Below are 20,483 nucleotides of genomic sequence, written 5' to 3'. Positions count from 1 at the left end.
CCAATTTTCTCCAGTCCCCTTTTAAAGCCACAAAGCCAGCGATGGCCGTCGGCACATCTTGTGATCCTGACTCTCCCAAAGTAATTTCGCGTCGCCGTGTGAAAAATGACTTTCTTGCCAGTTCCCCACGTGCCACTGTCCTGCCATGCCTAGCGGTCCGCGAACGGCACGCCAGGGACCAATGGGCGGGGTAATGGGGTTGGCCCTTTAAGGGGCCGGACATTGGCCAGCCGGCCCCGTCACCCTCCAAGCAAGCAGGTAGAGAGGAGCGGAGCTGCGGCTTCCGCAGTTTGCCCGGGAGGCGGAGAGAGCCGGAGCGCCGCGTGAAAGCGCAGCAGTCGGCGCGTCCCAATCAGCAGCAGCAGCAGTCCGGAGCGGCGCCCGCAGGAGGACTCACCGCCGCGCCAAGGCCTCCCTCGGCTCCTTCCCGGTAGTCGCAGCCCGGCCTGGCGAGACTATGGGGAAGGTGCAGCTTTTCGAGATCCACTTGGGCGACAGCCGCGTCGTCTACAGCCCCGGAGAGCCCTTGAGTGGCGTCGTCACCGTCCGCGTGAGTGGCTCTCTCCAGTACCGCGGTAAGCCGGAGCGAGGAGACCGGACCGCGGCGTGCACCCGTGGGGGGGGGGGGGGGGGGGGGGGCCCCCCCCTCGGCTCTCCCCCTTCCGTCCCCACCTGTCTTCCACACCCCTCTGCTTCAAGCCTCTGGGAAATAGCTGGCGGGAGGCGGGGAGAGGGGTCACACCAGGCGGGCAGCCACGCCCTCCCAAGGCTGGACTCTCCCCGCTCGTTTCGCTAATCGCGTCGGGCAAGAGCCCTTTGCTCGTGCTCAGAGGCGCCGTCGTCTCTGTCGGCTTTAGGGTTAAGGCGGGGAGGCAGAGTCTGTGGACGGAGATGCTTTCCTTTCCGCGGTTGGGTTCGATTTTCTGTGGCTCTGTGAAGGTAGTGGCAGTGCCCTTTGCCTATGCTCAGAGATGTTGTCGTTTTAGACTGGTTCGGGCTTTGGCACTGAGTGTTAGACAGGCTCTTCTCTTCTTTCCCCTGGAAAGCCTCCTGGTCCCTAGCTTGTTGGCAGGATTCCCCCCTCCCCGCCCCACTCCCCATCCCACATACTTATCTGTTCACACAAGCCCTTCCCACGCCTGTGTCTTTCCTGAAAGTGCAGCCTCCCCTATCTTTCTCAAGGCCATGCTGGCGGAGGGTTTCAACTAGGCTCCAGAGGTTATCCCAGCGGATGGGGCCCTCCCCTACCTGTCTGGCTGAGTCTTGAGGTTCCTTCAAGAGCGCCCTCAGCTGGGGGTTTGCACTGGGAAGCTACTTTCAGTACAGAGGCTTTGGCACAGGACCATGGGAAGTAGGAGAAGAGCGCCTCTGAGTTTATGCAGACTGCTTCCAACCTGAAGGACTGTGCCACAGTTTGTACTTCTGGGAATAAGGTGTGGTGCTTGGTGCCCTGAGATGCCTTTTTCTAGGAACTTGTGTGTGACCATGGCAATGGTATATAGTTTGTGGAAGGCAAGATTCTTATTTGGTGTGAGTTCCTTAATGTTTTAACTGTGTTGAAGGTACTGGGGTCTGTGTTTGGGGAGCCTGGGAGTGGATCAACAGGTGGAATTTTATTTATTTGAAACATTTCTGTGCCCCCTTTCCCTTCACCTCAGAGGTCCCATGGTGTCGAAACATTTAAAATGGCATTTTAAATTTAAATATATTAAATAATTATGGTAATTAAGCTAAATTGTACACATACATAAATATAAGGTAAGGTAAGGTAAGGTTCCCTTGCTCGAAAGCCAGTCAAATCCGACTCTAGGGTCGCGGTGCTCATCTCCGTTTCAAAGCCGAAGAGCCAGCGCTGTCCGAAGACGTTTCCGTGGTCATGTGGCTGGCATGACTAAACACCAAGGCGCACGGAACGCTGTTCCCTTCCCACCGAAGTGGTTCCTTTTTATCTACTTGCAATTTCTTGCTTTCGAACTGCTAGGTTGGCAGGAGCTGGAACTAGAGACGGGAGATCACTCCGTCATGCGGCACACTTGGGTCTCGAACCGCTGAACTACCGACCTTCCACAGCCTGCAGTTCAGCGTCTTAACCACTTGAGCCACCACAGCTCCTTACATAAATATAGAGGAAAGCTAATGAGAGATAGTGGGGGAAGGCCAAATAAAACAAAGTCTTCACCCACTGGCAAAAGACAACAACAGAGGGAGACGGATGGATCTCCCTCCCTGGGGAAGGAGTTTGAGAGTTTGGGTGCCACAACTAAGAAGGCCCTTACTTCGTCTGCGACCCATCTAGTCTAGTGTAGCCTGAAGCAGAGCCTCCAAAGAAAACTGGAGTAGTCAGGTGGGTTCTTATGGGGGTAGGTGGTCCTTCAGGTATGTTGGCCCTGACTGCCAAGATAGAATTAAAGAGTCGGATTGGGCTGAAATCTGGAAATCTCCCAGTATGACATCTGAGATCTTTATCATAACTTTTAACTCCTTTACAGTGATAAATATATGGCATTTACCTCCAACTAGAATTCAACGTGTAAAACCCAAATGAAGCCCAAAATGTTGGAAAAAATGTGGGTTAATAGGAGATTATTTAAATTTTTGGTGGCAGTGCCTATTTATAAAAATGTTTTGGCAACAGTTCTTAAAACCTATATACATAATCACGGGGAGTAATTTACCTGAACTGCTGGAGACAGTCCTTCTTTCTCATTGGTGGAATCCTATAGAAAACAAAAAATTAAAATCTCATACCTTCGAGCGATTGCAAGAACACTAATTGCAAAAAAATGGACAGAACAGTCAAGCCCTACATTACAAATGTGGTGGAACAAATGATGGGACCACTTCATAGTAATCAAAATTATGAGTCAATCAATTATGCCTAATTTGCCTAATTACCAAAAAAACTTTTCAAACTCTTTGGTTTTCCTGTAGCCGAACATTTAGCAGGAAAAGACATAATCCCTAAAAATCCATACTATTGAGGTTTGATATTGTTCTGAAAGTTGGACAAAGTTTGAATTATTATATTGTACCACGTGGAATCTGTGTAATTTTTTTTTAGGGAAAAACAAGATGGAATGTCATACACAGGCATAATTGAAGACAATAATAAAAATGTTTAACGGAGAAAAAAGGATTTTTGCCCCAAACCATATAGGGCTCTAAAAGTCAATGCTGTACCCCAAAGAGGGCAGATGGAAAATGGCTTGGAGTGATATGGTCCTATGACCCACTCCAGTCAACATTCTGTCTGCAGTATTCTGTACCAAGTGTAGCTAATGGACAGTCTTCAAGAGCAGTCCCATGTAGAGTGCATTGAAGTAATCTAAGCTAGATGTTACCAAGGCATCCACCACCATGGCAAGATAGGGTTGCCAGCCTCCAGGTGAGGCCTGGGGATCTCCCGCTTTTACAACTGATCTCCAGCTGACAGAGATCAGCTCCCCTGGAGAAAATGGCTGCTTTGAAGGGTGGACTCTACGGCATTGTACCATGCTGAGGCCCCTCCCCACACCCCACCCTCTCCTGGATCTGCCCCCAAAGTCTCCAGGTATTTTCCAACCCAGACCTGGTATCCCTATGGCAAGATCTTTCTGTTCACATGGGCCTGAAAGGCAGTTTACACATTCCATAATGTGTACTTAACTTATGGTGAACATGTAAAGTATATGAAATGGGAACCATAAATGAGGAAACAGTTCTTTGTCTTTTTCGGTATTTGTATGTGTATGTACTGGCCTGGAAGTCATGACTGACTTCTGGTGACCCCAGTTGGGGCTTGGACATTCAGCTAAGTAGCTTGGTATTGCCGGCCTCTGTGTCCTGGCCCTGGAATTCCTTGGAGGTCTCCCATCCATCAGCGAAGTAGCTTGGTATTGCCTGCCTCTGCGTCCTGGTCCTGGAATTCCTTGGAGGTCTCCCATCTAAGTACTTGCTAGGGTCAGCCCTGCTTAGCTGCCAAGATCTGACGAGATCGGGCTTGCCTGGGCTATCCAGGTCAGGGCAATGAGGAAATGCTTGTACACCTAATCAGATACCTCATGCTCTGTCTAGGGAGCCAGGATTAGCAGTGGCTGTCAGTGTCAGACCTGGAATTGCCACTGTATTATATATGAAGAATAATCTGCAGAACACTCTCAGTCTCTGAAATTCTTCACATACATCATCGTAGTCATTCTTGCAACAGCCCTGTAAGGTAGACCAGTATTATTCCCCCTGTTTCAGTGCAGAATGCTGTCTAGCTAGCAAGTTTGCGGCAGAGTTAGGATTTGAACCAGTGACCTGCTGGATTGCAGCTCATTCTCTGAGCCTCTGTGCTGCAACGGCATCCTTCATCTATTTGCATTTGATAGTCAATGTATATGAATAGTCCAGTCCAGAGTGGTGCCATAGGCACAGAGCAGGACTAGGCCTGAGTAGGCCTGGGTTCAAATCCCCCCCCCCGCTGTGAAGCTTACTGGGTGACCTCAGGTCAGTTTTGCTCTTTCAGCCCAACCTACTTTGCAGGGTTACTGTGAAGATAGACTGGAGGAGGGGAGAACTGTGAATACCGCCCAGAATTTAAGCCACGCTTAGGGCCCATTATTACTGAATAATGTGATGGAAGCTGGGCTGAAGCTTGCAGCCTGAACAGAGACGTCTGATGTTACGCTCAGCTAAGGTTTCTGAGCAAATAATCAGTCAACTGTGAAACAGTGAACTAAAACATTCTGTTCCGAAACCAGCTCCCTGGCATTTCTGAGAAACCTCACTTCTTTCAGTCTCAGCCACAACTTCTTGCTGGGATCTCAGACTGTGTTTGACGGGGGTACGTTTTGTATCGGCTAAGACTAGGGTTGCCAACCTCCAGGTGGTGGCTGGAGATCTCCTGGGGCTACAACTGATCCCCAGGTAACAGAGTTCAGTTCACCTGGAGAAAACGGTTGCTTTGGAAGAGGGACTGTGTGGGATTCTACCCTGCTGAGGTCCCTCCCCAAACTAGCCTCCACCCCCAACATCTCCAGGTATTTCCCAAACCAGAGCTGGCACCCCTAGTTAAAACTGATGTGGCCATTGATTTGGGGGGGAAGGAAGTGAGGGGAGGCTGAGAGAAGTTGTGGTCAGATGCCCCCCCCCCATTTTCTAGCTACGAGAGTGTTTTAGGCCCTTGACGTTGGAGCCGCTTCCAAAGAAAGATGTCAGCAGGCAAAGGCTGGTGGGTAAAGTTTATACAAAAATGTGTACAAAAAATCTACCTTTATAAATGCACAAGGCAATTGAAAATGGTGTGACGATGGTCTCCAGAATGTTCTATCGTTTCGATACTGTTCTTCTTCCGAAAGTGGATGAAAGCATACAGCGACTCTTGGTCTGTCATTTCAACAAGTAGGTATCAAAAATTTCATTAATATTCACCGATGCATCATAACTTAGTTGCAAGAAATTCTCTGGTCTGTGACTGTGACCATCATTTTTGAGCCACTGGTGGGTAAAGTTGCCAGCTTCGGCTTGGGAAATACCTGGAGATTTTTGAGGGTGGAGCCGGAGGGGGGTGGGGTTTGCGGCTTCAGTGGGGTACAGTGCCGTAGAGTCCACTTTCCAAAGCAGCCATTTTCTCCAGGTGAACTGACCTCTGTTGCCTGGCAATCTCCAGCCACCACCTGGAGACCTGGCAACCTTGCTGGTGAAATATCCCTCTGGGGGTGTGAACGTGGAAGGTTTAAAAGAACGTCCCTTCAGCACTACGGTTCTATGGAACGATGAGGAACTGACTAGTTAAAAGTGTTTGCAAGTAATGTCTGCAAACCGTTTTAAGATTCCAAAAACAGTCCTGTGAAGAAGGCCCAGCCTTAACCTCAGATTACTGATACATGACGGAGGCTTGCTAGGGCAGGGGTGGGGGGAAATTTCCCTGCCTAACGCCTCCTGGTGAATCGAGGGCAAAGGTGGGCTTCCAGCCGGTGACTTCCTTGTTGATGGCTTACGGCAGAAGAGATCTGGCTGCAGTCTTGAATGCTACTACGCTAATTCTGGACTCGCCAGCTGGAAGTAGGTAGATGGCTGTCTGCCCCATAAAGCGCAGCCTGCCTCATGACTGTTTTAAAATATCCTGGGAGTGTTTATTAACTCGTGCATGTGTGTGCCTTCAAAACAGCTGCCTCCTCTTTCTTGGAACTGTGGTTTGGTTCTGGTTCAAGGTCTCTTGGCATCTGGTTCAAACCCCCCCCCCCCCCACATCACTTGAGGATGTTTCCCTTTGTGGGAAGAGTTCATATCTTTTCCTTGGTATCACCAACAAAAATTGTGATCTGTGTTATCAGAAGCACTTGTGGGGAGGGGGAGGTTACTGATTGGGCTTAACTACGCTTGAGGTTAGGATCCTGTGGTTAAGACTTCCCAGATGTGCTTTTTGGATCTTCAGTCAAAAAGCCCCCCCACCTGCTTTAAGCCCCAGTAACGGGGATGGCCCAAGCTAACCCACTCTCTTGGAAGCTAAGCAGGGTCAACCCTAGTTAGTACATGGACGGGAGCAGGGGTCTTGTTGTAGAAAAAGAGCTGCCGGAGCTCATTAGCATAACTCATTAGCATAACTTATTTGCATATGCCACGCCCCCTGACATCACCGGAAGTGACAGAAGGCCACACCCCCTGACATCACCGGAAGTGTGTCAGAAGGCCCGGCTACTTACCCTCCTGCTTCATCCTCATTCCCAAACGGAATGAGGATCGAAGCAGAGGGCGGGGTAAAGAAGGGGGCGGGGCTTCACCACGTGACCGCCCCGCCCCCTAGAGGTTCTCTTCCGGAGCTCCGTACCTGAGAGCTCCCCCCCGACTAGAGCCCTGGACGGGAGACTACCAACAGTTGCTCTACAGGGCTGGGCAATGGCAAATCACCTCTGATTGCCTCTGGCTTTCAAAACCCGGGGAGGGGGGGGGTCGTCATTAGTTGGCCGTGACTTAATGGCACTTTCCACCCCCACTAAAGGGGTGGGGGAAGGCATGACTTTTCTACTGGGCTTAAAGGTGCCTTGAGGTGGTGGTGGGGGTCCATCTGGGGAAACGGTAGGGAGGTGAAAAGACTGAATACCCCCATTCTCAGCTCCAGCCAAATCAAGGTCAAGGTTGCCTCCTTGGCTGCTGTGGGGGGGGGGTGTCACACATCGAGAGCTATAGTCACATTGTTCTAGAATCAACCGTATGTTATGTGGCCCTAAGGTTTCTTCCCCAGGAATGGGGAAAATCAACACAAACAGTCCAAGATATTTTGCTTCCTGCCCTGTCCTTATCCAGCTGCTGTTGAGCACATGTGACGTTGGGGATGGTGCTGTGAGAGTCAGGATGCGCTCTGGCGGAAGGATCCTGCATCCTGAGCGATGTGTGTCCCTCCCCCCCCCCCTTGCAGAAGGGCCATAAGTAATATGGTCGTGGCAGGTGTGGGGTTTTTTTGCTTTTGGGTCTGCTGATCTGGCAGTTCTGGGTTTGGATGGAGGGCTCTTTGTGGGAGGAGCCGGTGGGTGAGGATGCGGGGCTTCTCAGTTGAGAGCTGATTTGCAGGTGCTGAGAGGGGTTTGCTGATGTCTGCTGTTAGGAGTCATCGCCTGTCTCTAAACTGCTCCTACTAATCTGACACATACCCTCTCGCTTTGAGCTTCTCTGGTTCGGCTGTTCTTTAGAATCAGAGGTCATTTCGGGGGGGAACGCGGGGGATCGCAGTTCCCCCGGGTGAGGTATGGGGGGCGGGGCCCCTGCTTCCGGCCGCCCCGCTTCCGGCCCTCATTCAGCCAGGAGGAGGCAGGAGAAGAGGGAGGGTAAGTTGCTTCCTCCCTGCCTCTCCCCACCCCTGCCTGCCTGGGGCCAGGGAGGGCCTTCGCGGGGCTTCCTTGCACTCCCACCGGCCTTGCAGGTCCACCGCCGGGCCCCTCATGGGGGGATGGGAAAAGGTTGGGGCCTTATGACACACTTCCGGTGATGTCAGGGGGTGTGGCATATGCTAATGAGTTATGCTAATGAGTTCCCCTAGCTCTTTTTCTACGAAACGACCCCTGTTTAGAATCATCTACAGTTGTCACTGGGTTAGGGGGACTAGTCCTCCCCAACCAAGCTCTTTGTCTGTGATGTTATTCCACCTCCCCACAATTACCAGGCTGAAGAAACAACAGGCACCGCCTTGGACAAGCGAGAAGACTGGCCCCAGAGCCTCGACTCTTCCCTCTCACTTTCTTTGGGCAGTTTCCCCCCTCTGCAGCAGCTGTTTGGACTGCTGTATTGATCAAACTATGGCAGGTCCTTAAAGAGATGGGAGTACCAGACCACCTCACATGTCTCTTGAGAAACCTGTATAAGGGTCAAGAAGCGACAGTTAGAACCGGATATGGAACAACTGATTGGTTTCCTATAGGAAAAGGAGTAGGACAAGGATGTATATTGTCACCTTGCTTCTTTAATATATATGCAGAGTACATCATGCGAAATGCTGGCCTGGATGAATCACAAGCGGGAATTAAGATTGCTGGGGAAAAGATCAACAACCTCAGATATGCAGACGATACCACTCTAATGGCAGAAAGTGAAGAGGATCTCAAGAGCCTCTTGCTTAGGGTAAAAGAGGAGAGCGCAAAAGTGGGCTTGAAGCTCAACATCAAAAAAACTAAGATCATGGCATCCGCCCCCATCACTCCTTGGCAAATAGAAGGGGAAGTCGTGGAAGTAGTGACAGACGTCACGTTCCTGGGATCCCAGATTACCGCAGACAGTGACAGCAGCCATGAAATTAAAAGACGCCTGCTCCTTGGTAGGAAAGCGATGGCAAAGCATGCTGTTTGCAGAAGCAGTAATGCACTCTGGTAGTAAAAGAGATACACCTTGCTCTCCTTACAGTCTCATCCACATACCACCTCTTTAGAAGAACCAGTTGTAGCAAGGTAGTAGCCTCATTCAGTATTTGAGCTCATTGGTTGTGCCTGTGTGTGAACTTCTTAACTCTTCTAAGAGCTTTATGATGACCCCCCTCCCACTGATCTTGAGAACACTGGCCCTGTGGAAGTAAGGTTTGGTGCTGCTGGCTAGGGACCAGTGTTCCCTCTAAGCTGAGTTAGTATGAGCTAGCTCACAGTTTTTTAGCCTCCGGCTTACACATTTTTGTCTTAGCTCAAGAACGATGGCTCCAGAGCAAACTGATTCATGCAGTAGCCAAATCGCTCACTCACAACTTTAATGACTGTAGCTCACAAAGAAGAATTTTTGCTCACAAGACTCCACAGCTTAGAGGGAACATTGCTAGGGACACTGGGTGAAATGGGAAGTTGCCAGTTAGAAGGCCTAAATTAGGCTTGACAACTATAGTTGAAGGGGAAGGGCAGGGCAGGAGGGTCTAAAATAGATCTCTCAGGGGTTTATCTGTACTTTCCTTAAAGTACCATTCCCTGGATTTTGAGGGGAGAAGCTGCAAGAAACTGGCCCTGTGCCAGTTTGTAGTGCAGACTGGAAACATAAGCCACATGCATTCCTGTGTTGACCCAGTGTTAGCTGTCACGCCTTTCCAGTAGTCCTGTGCAAGTGCAGATTACTTCTCTGCTGGAGAATCCCCTGTCTCTTTCACAAAGCCGCGTTCCCAAAGATCCTTGCTTAGAAGCGCCAGTTTCAAACCGGTTTAAGAAAGAAGCAATTCTCCATCTTAAACTGTGGAGTCTTGTGAGGAAAAATTTTACTTTGTGAGCTCCTGGCATTAAAGTTTTGGGCAAGCAATTTGGCTCCTGCATAAATTAGTTTGTTCTGAAGCCATCCTTCCTGAGCTAAGATAAAAAACCGGTGAGCTGGAGGCTAAGAACACTGTGAGCTAGCTCACACTAACTCAGCTTAGACTTTTCTTTCTGGACTTTCTGCTGTTCTGGCTGTCAGCTGGGGTTGGCTGTGTGATTTTGGGGGAAACTTCCTGGTACATGCTGTACTCCTCCCCCTTTTCTACATAGAGGTCTGCTGTACACAAGAGGGATTGGAGGGGATGGGAAAAGGTTGGGCCACTCTCATGGCACTCTCCAACCAAATCATGGGGCACTCTCATGGCACTCTCCAACCAAATCTTAGCCTGCTCTGATGGTTAAGAATGGCTGTCCTGTCTTTAGTCTTATGAGCCCCATCGGGGTGTGTTTGGAATGGATGAGGGCCACCAAGCAGGAGGCAGTAATAGGAACAGTTGGACCTTAATGAAGCTTGATGCTGGCTGAGGCTGGGAGCCAGGAGGCCCCCCCCCACAACCCCTCCTCCCCGGCCTCTCCTCTGCAAAGGGTGGCCTTGGGCAGCAGCTTGGCACTGGGGAGGGACCCTTATCAAGTCAGAGCTCTTGGAACAGCTTGGTTTTCCTCTCTGGTGGGAGATTCACTCCGTGTGCAGCAGCTGGAGCTTGCGGATGTGTGTTTTCCAAACCTGCACGCTGTAGCTTTTCCTTTCCCGTCGGAAGCTGTGTGAATATTAAACAGAGCGGTGAGAGAGAGAGGGCCGTGGATCTCTACGGCAGGCCCAGGGAGTCTTCTCTCGCTGAGAGGCGCTGTTATCAGCCCTGTGTCTGTACCCTGTCCTCCTTCCAAGGAGCTCAGGCTGGCATTCTATCCATGCCAGAACCCTGCGAGGTAGGCCAGACCAAGAGGAGAGTGATTTGCCAAATACCAAAGGGAGCAAATGAGAACTTGGATCTGGACCCCGTGTGGTGTTGGCAGATCAACTTGCGGGGGTCTGTCCTTGGCTGTGCTGGTTATATGAGGGTGTTTTGGAGAGGGGCTCCAGAGTGACTTCTTGCACCGTGTGTCAGAACTGGCACTGGTTTCCAGAACACCTTTGCCTAATGCCTGTGTGTGTCTTGTGTAAAAACTGCCGAGAAGCTGTCTGTCTGCGGGTGGCTGATTTTACTTGATGCTTTATTCCCATGATCTACAGACATCTAGAATGTCTGGTCTGCTCTTCTCCCATTCTCCAAAAAAGAAGCTAGTGGTTAGAGCACTTGAGTCATCAGCTGAGAGCCTCTGTGTATGGTGGGTAGTGTGTGTTTGTTCATTGTTTTTTATTATTTTTCAAAATAACATTCACAAAGCAGTTTTCAAATATAGAAATACAATAACAAACATATGCCTTTCCAGTACATAGATCGAAAACAATCGAAAAAACTGACCCACCTAATCCCACCCAAGGGTTTCATATGATACTCCAAGATCTATTTAACCTAAACATTGCAAGGAATGTATGTTGCACTATTCAAAGACTACAAAAAAGATGTTACATTAAGATCCATTTGTGAAAGTGAGTGGGTAGTGTGTGTGATCCTTGAAACAGGGAGACGGCTGATTCAGGTCCCAGCTCAGCCATGAAACTCAATGGTTGGATTCAGCCTGATCTCTCTCCCCCCCCCTCTCCCTCTCCCTCTCTCTGCCTAACTTACCTCATGTGGTGACTGTAAGTGTAAATGTGGGAGGTAAACCGTGTACTCTGCTGTGAATTTCTTGGAGGAAGGCTGGGTTGAGAATCGAACACAGAAATCAACATATTTCACAGGAAAAAACAGATTGTTAAACCAATCTCCTCAGCACTAAAATTCGAGGTGTCAGTGTGGGATTTCTGATTCATCTTTACTGCCTGTTACTTCTCGCTTAAATTTAGCACTCTTAAACAACAAAGGTTTTTAACGGGCGTTGTAGTTTCTTTTCCCAACAGCACTGCGAAGTAGACTAATAATTCCCATTACAGATGGGGAACGGAAAATATGATAGTGACGTGTCCAAAGTAGTTTAATAAGATTCTATATGTGTGTGTTCAGAATGATGCCCGGGGTAAAGCTCTGGTAGGATGTGGCATGTTTGAATGAGCTCCCCTCTTCATGTAGAGATCTAGCATGTCAGGGGAGAATGCTGGGTCTGAAAGCCTGCCTTCTGAAATGCTAGCTTTCTGTGGGCAGAGGATTTTTCAAAATATAAAATTCAAGCATGCTTCCTCACCTACACTCTGAATGATATATTCTTTGGGGGGGGGGGGGCTTATCTAGGTGCTTTTTCTGAATACATAATGTGTAGACATGCCCATTGCTTGATTACTCATGAGATTCTGCTGGATTCGCGACTTGCTTTTTGTGACCCGTGTAATGTGTTGAGGTGGAGCTGCATGATATGGACTGTCAGTTGCATGTAACGCACAATGATGATTCATTCACACATGCTTGATGCCGCTTGGCGTGATAGTCAGTGAACAGGGAACGTGCCTGGCATGTGCATGTATGAATCAGCTCTCAGCGCCCATAGCAGAAGGGTGATGAGACTGAATGCGAGACTTACCCTGTCTTGACCTCGGGTGCGAGATGTGACTCAGAGATGGAGCAGGCCTTTTGCATGCAAGAGGCCCAGGTTCAATCTCTGCCTTTTCCAGGTGTGGGAGTTGGGAAAGGATCTTTATCTGGCTGATGCCCTGGAGAGCAGCACCAATAAGCTAATGAGAGAATGCCTGGTGACCAAGGCACTCCGCTTCCTGAAGTGATAGACAGCCTGAATAGGAGCAGGAGATAGATGGTGTGTGTTCAGCCCCTTGTGGCTTTTAACGTCTCATCAGATTAATCAATTTTTAAAAAATGCTTTAGCCCTGCAGATCTGTGCTGCGGAGGAGCTGCAGTGTCTCTCTCGCTGGGATGGTCTTATTGTGTATGATTCTGATCTATCCGGGTGGGTTTGACGGTCTTCCATACAGAGAGAGAAAGAGCTTCGGAGGGAAGCACAAAAGTGGGAAGTGGTCAGCAGATCTCGGTGTGTGATTACACGTTCTGCTTTGATTCCCCATTGTTGAGGCCTAAAGCCCGAGAGGCAGATCTTAATGGCTGACCGGGCAGAGTGGTCAGGGCTTTGCCTCCTGGTCTAGAGAGGGGCTTGTCCCTTTTCAAAAGGGTGCCTCCTGGGATTGCCAAGTGAATCTTCTATGCCTTATGTCACTTCAGAATTAGAATTGTTTTTCTTTCATGACCCATGAGATTGCATGAGCGAGGCAGGGGGGGAGAAGATCATGGCAGTCGCAGGGCCTGCCGTACACTTTTGTGCAGAGCCCGGAAAAATGCTCTTGGGCTCTCTCCAGAAAAGGGGGCTTTTCCCTAGAGATGTGAAGGCCCAGAAAAAACCTGGGTTTTTTCCTGAAGCCTTTTTTGTTTTTTTTCCGAAAAATTGAAAAAAGAAAAGAAAAAAATTGATTATGGAACGTTTTATTTTAACATGATGAATAAAATATTTTAAGACAAGGTGTTCAAATATTTTCCAAATCATTTCTAATATATATATATATAGTATCAGATTGATCTAATTTCTGTGCACTGAGGACAAGCAAGTCCTAGGTTACAAACTGAACTCTCCAATGCAAGAACAAGATGCATTTCTTCCTTTAGGAGGTGCGATTGTCAGAAGAAAATAAAAAGGTTTCAGTTTTGTTTTTGCATGTGGGTGGGTATTCTGTTTGTAATAATTGTTTGGATACACTATATTTTTAATATGCTAGTTGTGATAATTTCATGCCATGTAAAAATGTCCATAGTCATATTTTATGTTCCTAAAGTAACAGAATGACTTTCAATCTAGAAAAGACAAAAGAAATGCTAATGTAGCATTTTTTCAATTTTTCCGAAAATTTCCGTTTCCCCCCAAAAAAACCCCGAAAAAACCCAGGTTTTTTTCTGAGCTTCAAAATTTCTGGAAATTTTACATCTCTTCTTCCCCCCCCCCCCCGCGGAATTTTCTGTTCTGGGAGGTCCTTCCAAAAACCCAAAAGAGAAGGGGATCCAAAACCTGTGAATGTTACTTTATTCCATAGGGCATTGGATATTTTTTAAATTCCCCAAAGTTCTCTGTAGAATCTGTTGCGGCTCACGTATGGCAGCCCGTTTTTGTACTTCTGCTCTTTAAAACAGTTCTGCACCTCTTCGCTTTGGGACTGGGATCATCTGGATTCGAATTCCCACTCTGCCATGGGAACTTGATGGATGACCTTGGGCTAGTCGCTCTCTTAGTCTAACCTACAGCACAGGGTTGTTGTGAGGACAAAATGGGGGAGGGAAGAACTCTGTCTCCGATCCCTCAGAGGAAGGATAGGACCGGAACATAATGGCTTTAAAAACAAAACAATGCCGTCTCCTAAATCAAACTACCCCTGACCTGGATAGCCCAGGCTAGCCTGATCTTGTCAGATCTCAGAAACGCAGGGTGAACCCTGATCAGTATTTGGAAGGGAGACTACCAAGGAATACCAGGTCATGCTGCTGAGGCAGGCAATGGCAAACTGCTTCTGTTAAAGTCTCTTGCCTTGAAAACCCTAAGGGATCACCGGAAGTCAGCTGTGACTCGATGTCCCCCCACCCTGAAATCAAAGAAGAAGAACAGATTGGATTTATACCCCGTTCTTTGGTGTAGTGGTTAAGTGTGCGGACTCTAATCTGGGAGAACCAGGTTTGATTCCCCACTCCTCCACTTGCACCTGCTGGATGACCTTGGGCAAGCCATAGTTCTGGTCACAGCTGTTCTTGAAAAAGAGCAGTTTCTCTCAGAGCTCTCTCAGCCCCACCTACCTCCCAGGGTGTCTGTTGTGGGGAGGGGAAGGGAAAGGAGCTTGTAAACCGCTCTGAGACTCCTTCGGGTAGTGAAGGGTGGGGTATCAATCCAACCTCTTCCTCCTCTTCACTCAGAGTCTCAGAGTGGCTTACAAACTCTTTTCCCCTCCCCTCCCCACAACAGAAACCCTGTGAGGTAGGTGGGGCTGAGAGAACTCTGAGTGAACTGTGACTGACCCAGGATCACCCAGCAGCTGCACGTGGAGGAGTGGGGAAATCAAACCCGGTTCTCCCAGATTAGAGTCCACGCGCTTAAGTACTACACCAAACCAAACAGAAAGCCTAGCTATATTTCTAACTGAGAAAATTTCGTGTTTTTGATTTACTTTAATGATCACTTACAGATATTCTAGATATTTATTGTTCCAAGGAGCTGGGTCCCCCTGCTCACAATAGGGGCCAGTGGCAGAGCATCTGCTTGGCATGCAGCAAGTCCCAGGTTCAGTTCCTGGGCCCTCCAGTTAAAGAATCTTACAGTAGGTGATGCAAGACCCTGGGGAGTCACGGCCAGTCTGAGTAGACAATACTGACTGTGGTGGACCAACGGTCTGATTCCAGATAAGGCAGCGTGAGGTTTGCTCATGAATGTGCGTTCATGTGTTAGTGTGTTCATGTGTGAGTCAGTGTAGACTGAGAGAGCATGACCTGGCCTAAGGCCTCCTAGTGAACATCACAGCTGTGTGGAGAGAGTACCTCTGTTCTCCCTGCTCACAGTCAGGTGCCACATCTCATCATACAATAAGGCTAACGGAATCTCTAGTTGGAGTGGAGGTCAGTGTGGATTCCCGTTCACCTGGCCAAGGTGGTTCATGGCTGCTTACGTGCATCCGCTGTGGATGGTGCCCTGAAGTGGTCACGTTTGGTGAAGAAGCAGTCACCTGCCCACATCATGGACCACTCTTTTAATAAATGACATAATCTATGGTAGATCCAAGGTTTTGAATGTGAGCTCACCCGGCTTTGAATGCAGAACTCTGCTGATTGGCCCAGACTCTTGTTGTGGTGGCTGCATTGGTAACCACCAACCGCCTGCTCCGGAACAGAGGTGATCACTCTCGTTTCTGGCATCGGTACCTGTGACTCAACTCGTCCGGTGTTTCATAAGCATCGCTTTGCTTGTGGCCAATTGCTGGTAGTGTGCTAGTTAAACCCACCTGTGACGCTCGAGTGGCATTTGAGGCTTCACCGTCTGGTGAGGAGCTGTTCAGACCATGTGATGATAGACACAAGAATGACTCTTGCCAGCACTGAACGGACAGGTTGGCCTACATTTATCTCAAGATGAGATATTTCCTTGCAGCAAAGCGGCATGGAAATGACAGGACAGATATCTTCAAAATTCAAGAATAAATAAATTCAAGAATAAATAAATTCAAGAATAAATAAAATGGCTGAAGGAAGGGAATCCAGAGTACGTGGTGTAGCCGAAGGAAGGGAGTACAACTGAATGATAAGACCTCTGTGTGGTGAGCTTCCTTCGAAGGAAAGCTCTGTACACGGAGAATGCTTTTGGCTTCACCTGTTTACACATGTACACGTTGAACAGCAGTCAAAGGAGCCAGGGCAGGCAGGCACACTTGGACTCCAGTTTCCAATCGGTGCTATCAGTCCTTTTTTTTCTGCCACACATTTTCCTCTTTCCCCTCCTTCTCCCATCTTACAGGCGCATGTGGCTCCAGGCGCATTCCAAGGTGGCTTTGGACAAAGAGCAACCTTATTGCTCACCATTGTGCCTTGTCAATGAGCAGCTCCGGGGCAACAGTGAGTGTGGTAGGAATTGCTGCCAAAGGTAGGCCAAGTGTGTGGGAGACTACGCGAGAGAAGACTATGAAAGTTTCTCCTGAAGCCCTTTTGAGTGCCCGGCATGAGCTGCATGGCCTGGAATGAACTGCGTGGCCTTTCTGTTCTGACTTGTGGCCGCCTGACTTCCAGGGGAAGTGCCCAAGGGCTCCCCCCCCCCCCGCTTCCTAGACCGCTTGCCTTGGACCCGTCAGTGCCAAATTTGGTTGCTGCCTGTTTGCTCGTTGCTGCCTCCAGCACTGCTGCCAGTTTGCATGAGAAGGCCATGGGTGAGTCGACACCCGTTTTTGGCATCTCTCCTTGGGCCTGAGCTGAGCGGTGCCTGAAGTGAAGACTTGGAGGCACATAACGATGGCTCAGTGTGGCTTGCTTCTGGCCCCTGGCATCATTCCTTGCGCGTGGTGTTGTGTAGGTGGGCTTGTGAGGGCAGAGGTCATTTTCCGGCGCTTCATACAATGTGTGGAGGGTCTGCTTCTCGCTGAAGTGGTAAGCGCCATCTGGGCTGAGTCACTTCAGACGGCAGGCGGGAGCACTTGTGACTGCCTGCTGCTCTGTGTCCATTCACCCATTAAGCCGCTGTGCAGTCGGACCCTGGGTCCGTCAAGGTCAGTCTTGTCTACTCAGGCTGGCAGCTGCTCTTGGGACTAAGTCTTCCATATCCCCTACTGCGTGATCGTTCGAACTGGAGATTCCAGGAATTGAACCTGGGACTTTCAAGCAGATGTTCCTCCACTGCAGCATGGCCATGTCTTCCAATTGCACCCTCCCCCGCAGTATCCTTGCAGATGGAAAACTAACATCAAGGGAAGGGCTAGGCTAGAACTTATCTTCCTGAAGTGCTAGCTTTCCACATGCATGGAATTTAGGGGAGGGTGTCTGGAGCAGCATGCATGTTTTGTTTGTGTCCCTGCCTGGAATGCACAGCCTAGGCATAGATCGAACACCTCGATGAAAAGCGAGCTGTGGTGGCATCGTTCTCTGGCTACAGGTCACAAAGGGCTGGCTACCCAAGCCAGCACGTGGCTCAGTTCTTCACTCTCTGGTTGCTGTATCCTTGATGATGAAGAAGAGGAGGCGATTGGATTTATACCCGCCCTTCACTACCTGAAAGATTCTCAGAATGGCTTACACTCTCCTTTCCCTTCCCCTCCCCTCCCCACAATAGACCCCCTGTGTGGTAGGTGGGGCTGGGAGAGCTCCCCTGAGGAATGCTTGTGACAGAACAGCTCTGAAAGAACTTGTAACTGACCCAAGGTCACACCAGCAGCTGCACGTAGAGGAGTGGGGAATGAAACCCAGTTCTCCCAGATTAGATCCGTGCTCCTAACCACTAAGGAGCTGCAGTGGCTCAAGTGGTTAAGACGCTGAACTGCAGGCTGTGGAAGGTCAGTAGTTCAGCAGTTCGAGACCCAGGTGCCGCATGATGGAGTGAGCTCCCATCTCTAGTTCCAGCTCCTTCCAACCTAGCAGTTCAAAAGCAAGAAATTGCAAGTAAATAAATAGGTACCACTTCGGTGGGAAGGTAACGGCTTTCCGTGCGCCTTGGTGTTTAGTCATGCTGGCCACATAACCGCGGAAACGTCTTCGGACAGCGCTGGCTCTTCGACTTTGAAACCCTAGAGTCGGATTCGACTGGCTTTCGAGCAAGGGAACCTTTGCCTTTACTTTTACCTAACCACTACACTGAGCTGACTGCAGACAGAATGCAGGAGCAAGCTCGAAAGAGCAGTCTTTTGATTTCTAATTGGTTGGTGTCTTTATCCTGCTTTTAAACCAAAAATTGCTTCCCAAAGCAGCTGAGAGGAACAGAAATCCATTAAAGTATGCAAATGGCATGAACCTTCGGTATAAAGATACCCTCGGGACGGGGTCTCTGCACTGGAGCTGACTCCAGGCAAGAGGAGGGGTGCCTTGCAGGCTCCTGCCATTGTTCTCAAGTTCTGTCTCTGGCATTTGATCTGAGATGGCAGCGTGCAAGCTGTCGCTTCGTACTGTGGCTTCCAAACGATGTCTGCCCACATGTGAGCCCGCCCTAACAGACCATGCAGGTTGTGTAGTTCTAGTGTTGGGGAGGGGAGAAGTAGGACATAGTAAGGCCTTATGCAGGGTCTGGCCTGTACTTCTAGACAGTGTTTCCTTTGCAGGGAGGTGATACAATTTATTCTAAAATTAAAGTCCCCTTTGTTTGCACGATGGGCAAACTCAGGTTTCTGCAAAATACTCTTCCTCTTTGCAGGCTGCCTCCTCCCCCCCCGCTGTGGATCGGTCTGTCTCAGTAGAGAGGATTTTGGTGTGCCTTCAAGGTCTCCTGTAGGCATTGGTTGTGCTTGCTGAGCGAATGGGCAAGGTCCTCCATTGGACTGATGGACATTTCGTGTAACTCTGTTCCCAGGAAAGCACGCTGGATTGTGACTTTCAAGTGGCTGCTTAAGACGTTTTTTAAAGCCCAGAAATATTTTGAGGAGCTGGCAGGTCTGTCTCCATAATGTTGTGAATCCTATAAATGAATAGGAGGTTTCATAACTATGAATGAATGAACAAATTTCCTAACTCTGCATTAGTCTAGGTGGAGGGTGTTTCTAGACTAAAGGTAAAGGTTTCCCTTGCTTGAAAGCTAGTCGAATCCGACACTAGGGGTGGTGCTTATCACCATTTCCAAGTCGAAGAGCCAGCGCTGTCTTGAAGACTTCTCCGTGGTCATGTGGCCGGCATGACTAGACGCCGAGGCGCATGGAATGCTGTTACCTTCCCACCAAAATGGTACCTATTTATCTACTTGCAGTTTCTTGCTTTTGAACTGCTAGGTTGGAAGGAGCTGGGGCCAGAGACGGGAGCTCACTCCGTCACGCTGCACTCGGGTCTCGAACTGCCGAACGGTAAACCTTCTGTTCTGTAGCTCAGCGTCTTAACCTCTACGCCGCTGCGGCCCTTGTTTCTAGACTACAGATGTTTTTTTTTTAAATGGCTTGAAATGGACTTCTAGGACTTTACTGTAGTAAATCGTGGAAACTTTAACTCTGTTACAGCTTGGAAGGTTTTCTAGGCGGTCCTGGACCCTTTCGTACTACAGCCATTTCCAGGGTTCTTTGATTGCAAGCTGAGCTAAATTAATGGAGACTAGAAACTTGTTGAAATGTACCAAAAAGAGATGGAAACTTTTAAAAAATGTGTCATAAGGGAATAGCTTAGCCTATCCTGACTTCAATCTGGGACAGTGTTTTAAAAGGCCACCGATAATAACCCTGATACTGGCTGCCTATTGGGGGGGGGGGGACAGATGAGAAACAGAAACCTGAAATTCTCTTCTCTGGCAGTTAATTTCAGCAAGTACTTCTGTTACTACTCTCTGCCTGTGCAGGTATTGGCTGGCCTGGAGCCTCTTCAGTTGCTCCTGGCTCTCCAAGACAGCTGCAGACCAGACCTTCAATCAGCATTTTCCTCCTGTGTTACATAGGGAGGGGACAGTTAGACTACGCTGGCCTTGTGCCAGAGTCTTGGCACCAAGGGAGGTTTCTCTTGGCTGGTTTTACTTCAAAGTTTTGCAAGAAGCAATCCTGTTTGGCCTGGTCTTGCATTGGTACATGAAGGGATGGTGCATCCCGGACTGATAACACATGCGCAATGCATTACTCACATGGACAAAGTACCAGGGGGTAATGCAGATTTCTCTCCCTTATCTTGCGTGCTCACACACAGCTCCCTTTGCTTCTGACACATTCACTCAGACCTCATCACTGATTGATGGTGTTACTGCTAGCAGTTTCTCTGCCTCTACCTCTTGTGGGAGTGAGGAGTGAGCCTTCTCCCTCTCCAAAGACAGCCGAGGGTGTCCAGATGGATAAGGGCACTTCCAAAGGCATCATGAATCTGAAATTTGACATGCATCATCCACAGTGTTACCTTTTCTAGAAGAACTTGATAATGGAGATGTCCAGGGGTCATTTCCTGCGGGAGCGCACAGGAGCGGAGCTCCGGCAGTAAGGAGCCCAGGGGGCGGGCCCATGCAACAAGCCCTGCCCTCTGCTACTAGCAGCCCTCAGTTGGGTCACGAGGAGCAAGAAGCAGCCAGGTAAGTTGCAGAGCCCCC

The 20,483-nt window shown here is 49.2% G+C and overlaps 1 protein-coding gene across 2 annotated transcripts in view; it reads left to right on the top strand.

The window, feature by feature from the left end:
* The first annotated feature begins 301 nt into the window (after window positions 1-301).
* Window positions 302-20,483, top strand: part of ARRDC1 (arrestin domain containing 1) — an 89,599-nt gene continuing 69,417 nt past the window's right edge. For both annotated transcript variants that reach the window (XM_015421163.1, XM_015421162.1), the window contains exon 1: window positions 302-575. In XM_015421163.1, the coding sequence (XP_015276649.1) occupies window positions 458-575 (118 nt within the window). In that variant the 5' untranslated portion in view covers window positions 302-457. The remainder of the gene's footprint in view (window positions 576-20,483) is intronic.

Source organism: Gekko japonicus, unplaced genomic scaffold, assembly GCF_001447785.1.
Source record: "Gekko japonicus isolate JY-2015 unplaced genomic scaffold, Gekko_japonicus_V1.1 scaffold40, whole genome shotgun sequence".
NCBI classification, from domain to species: Eukaryota; Metazoa; Chordata; class Lepidosauria; order Squamata; family Gekkonidae; genus Gekko; species Gekko japonicus.
This window is presented reverse-complemented; position numbering and strand designations above follow the sequence as displayed.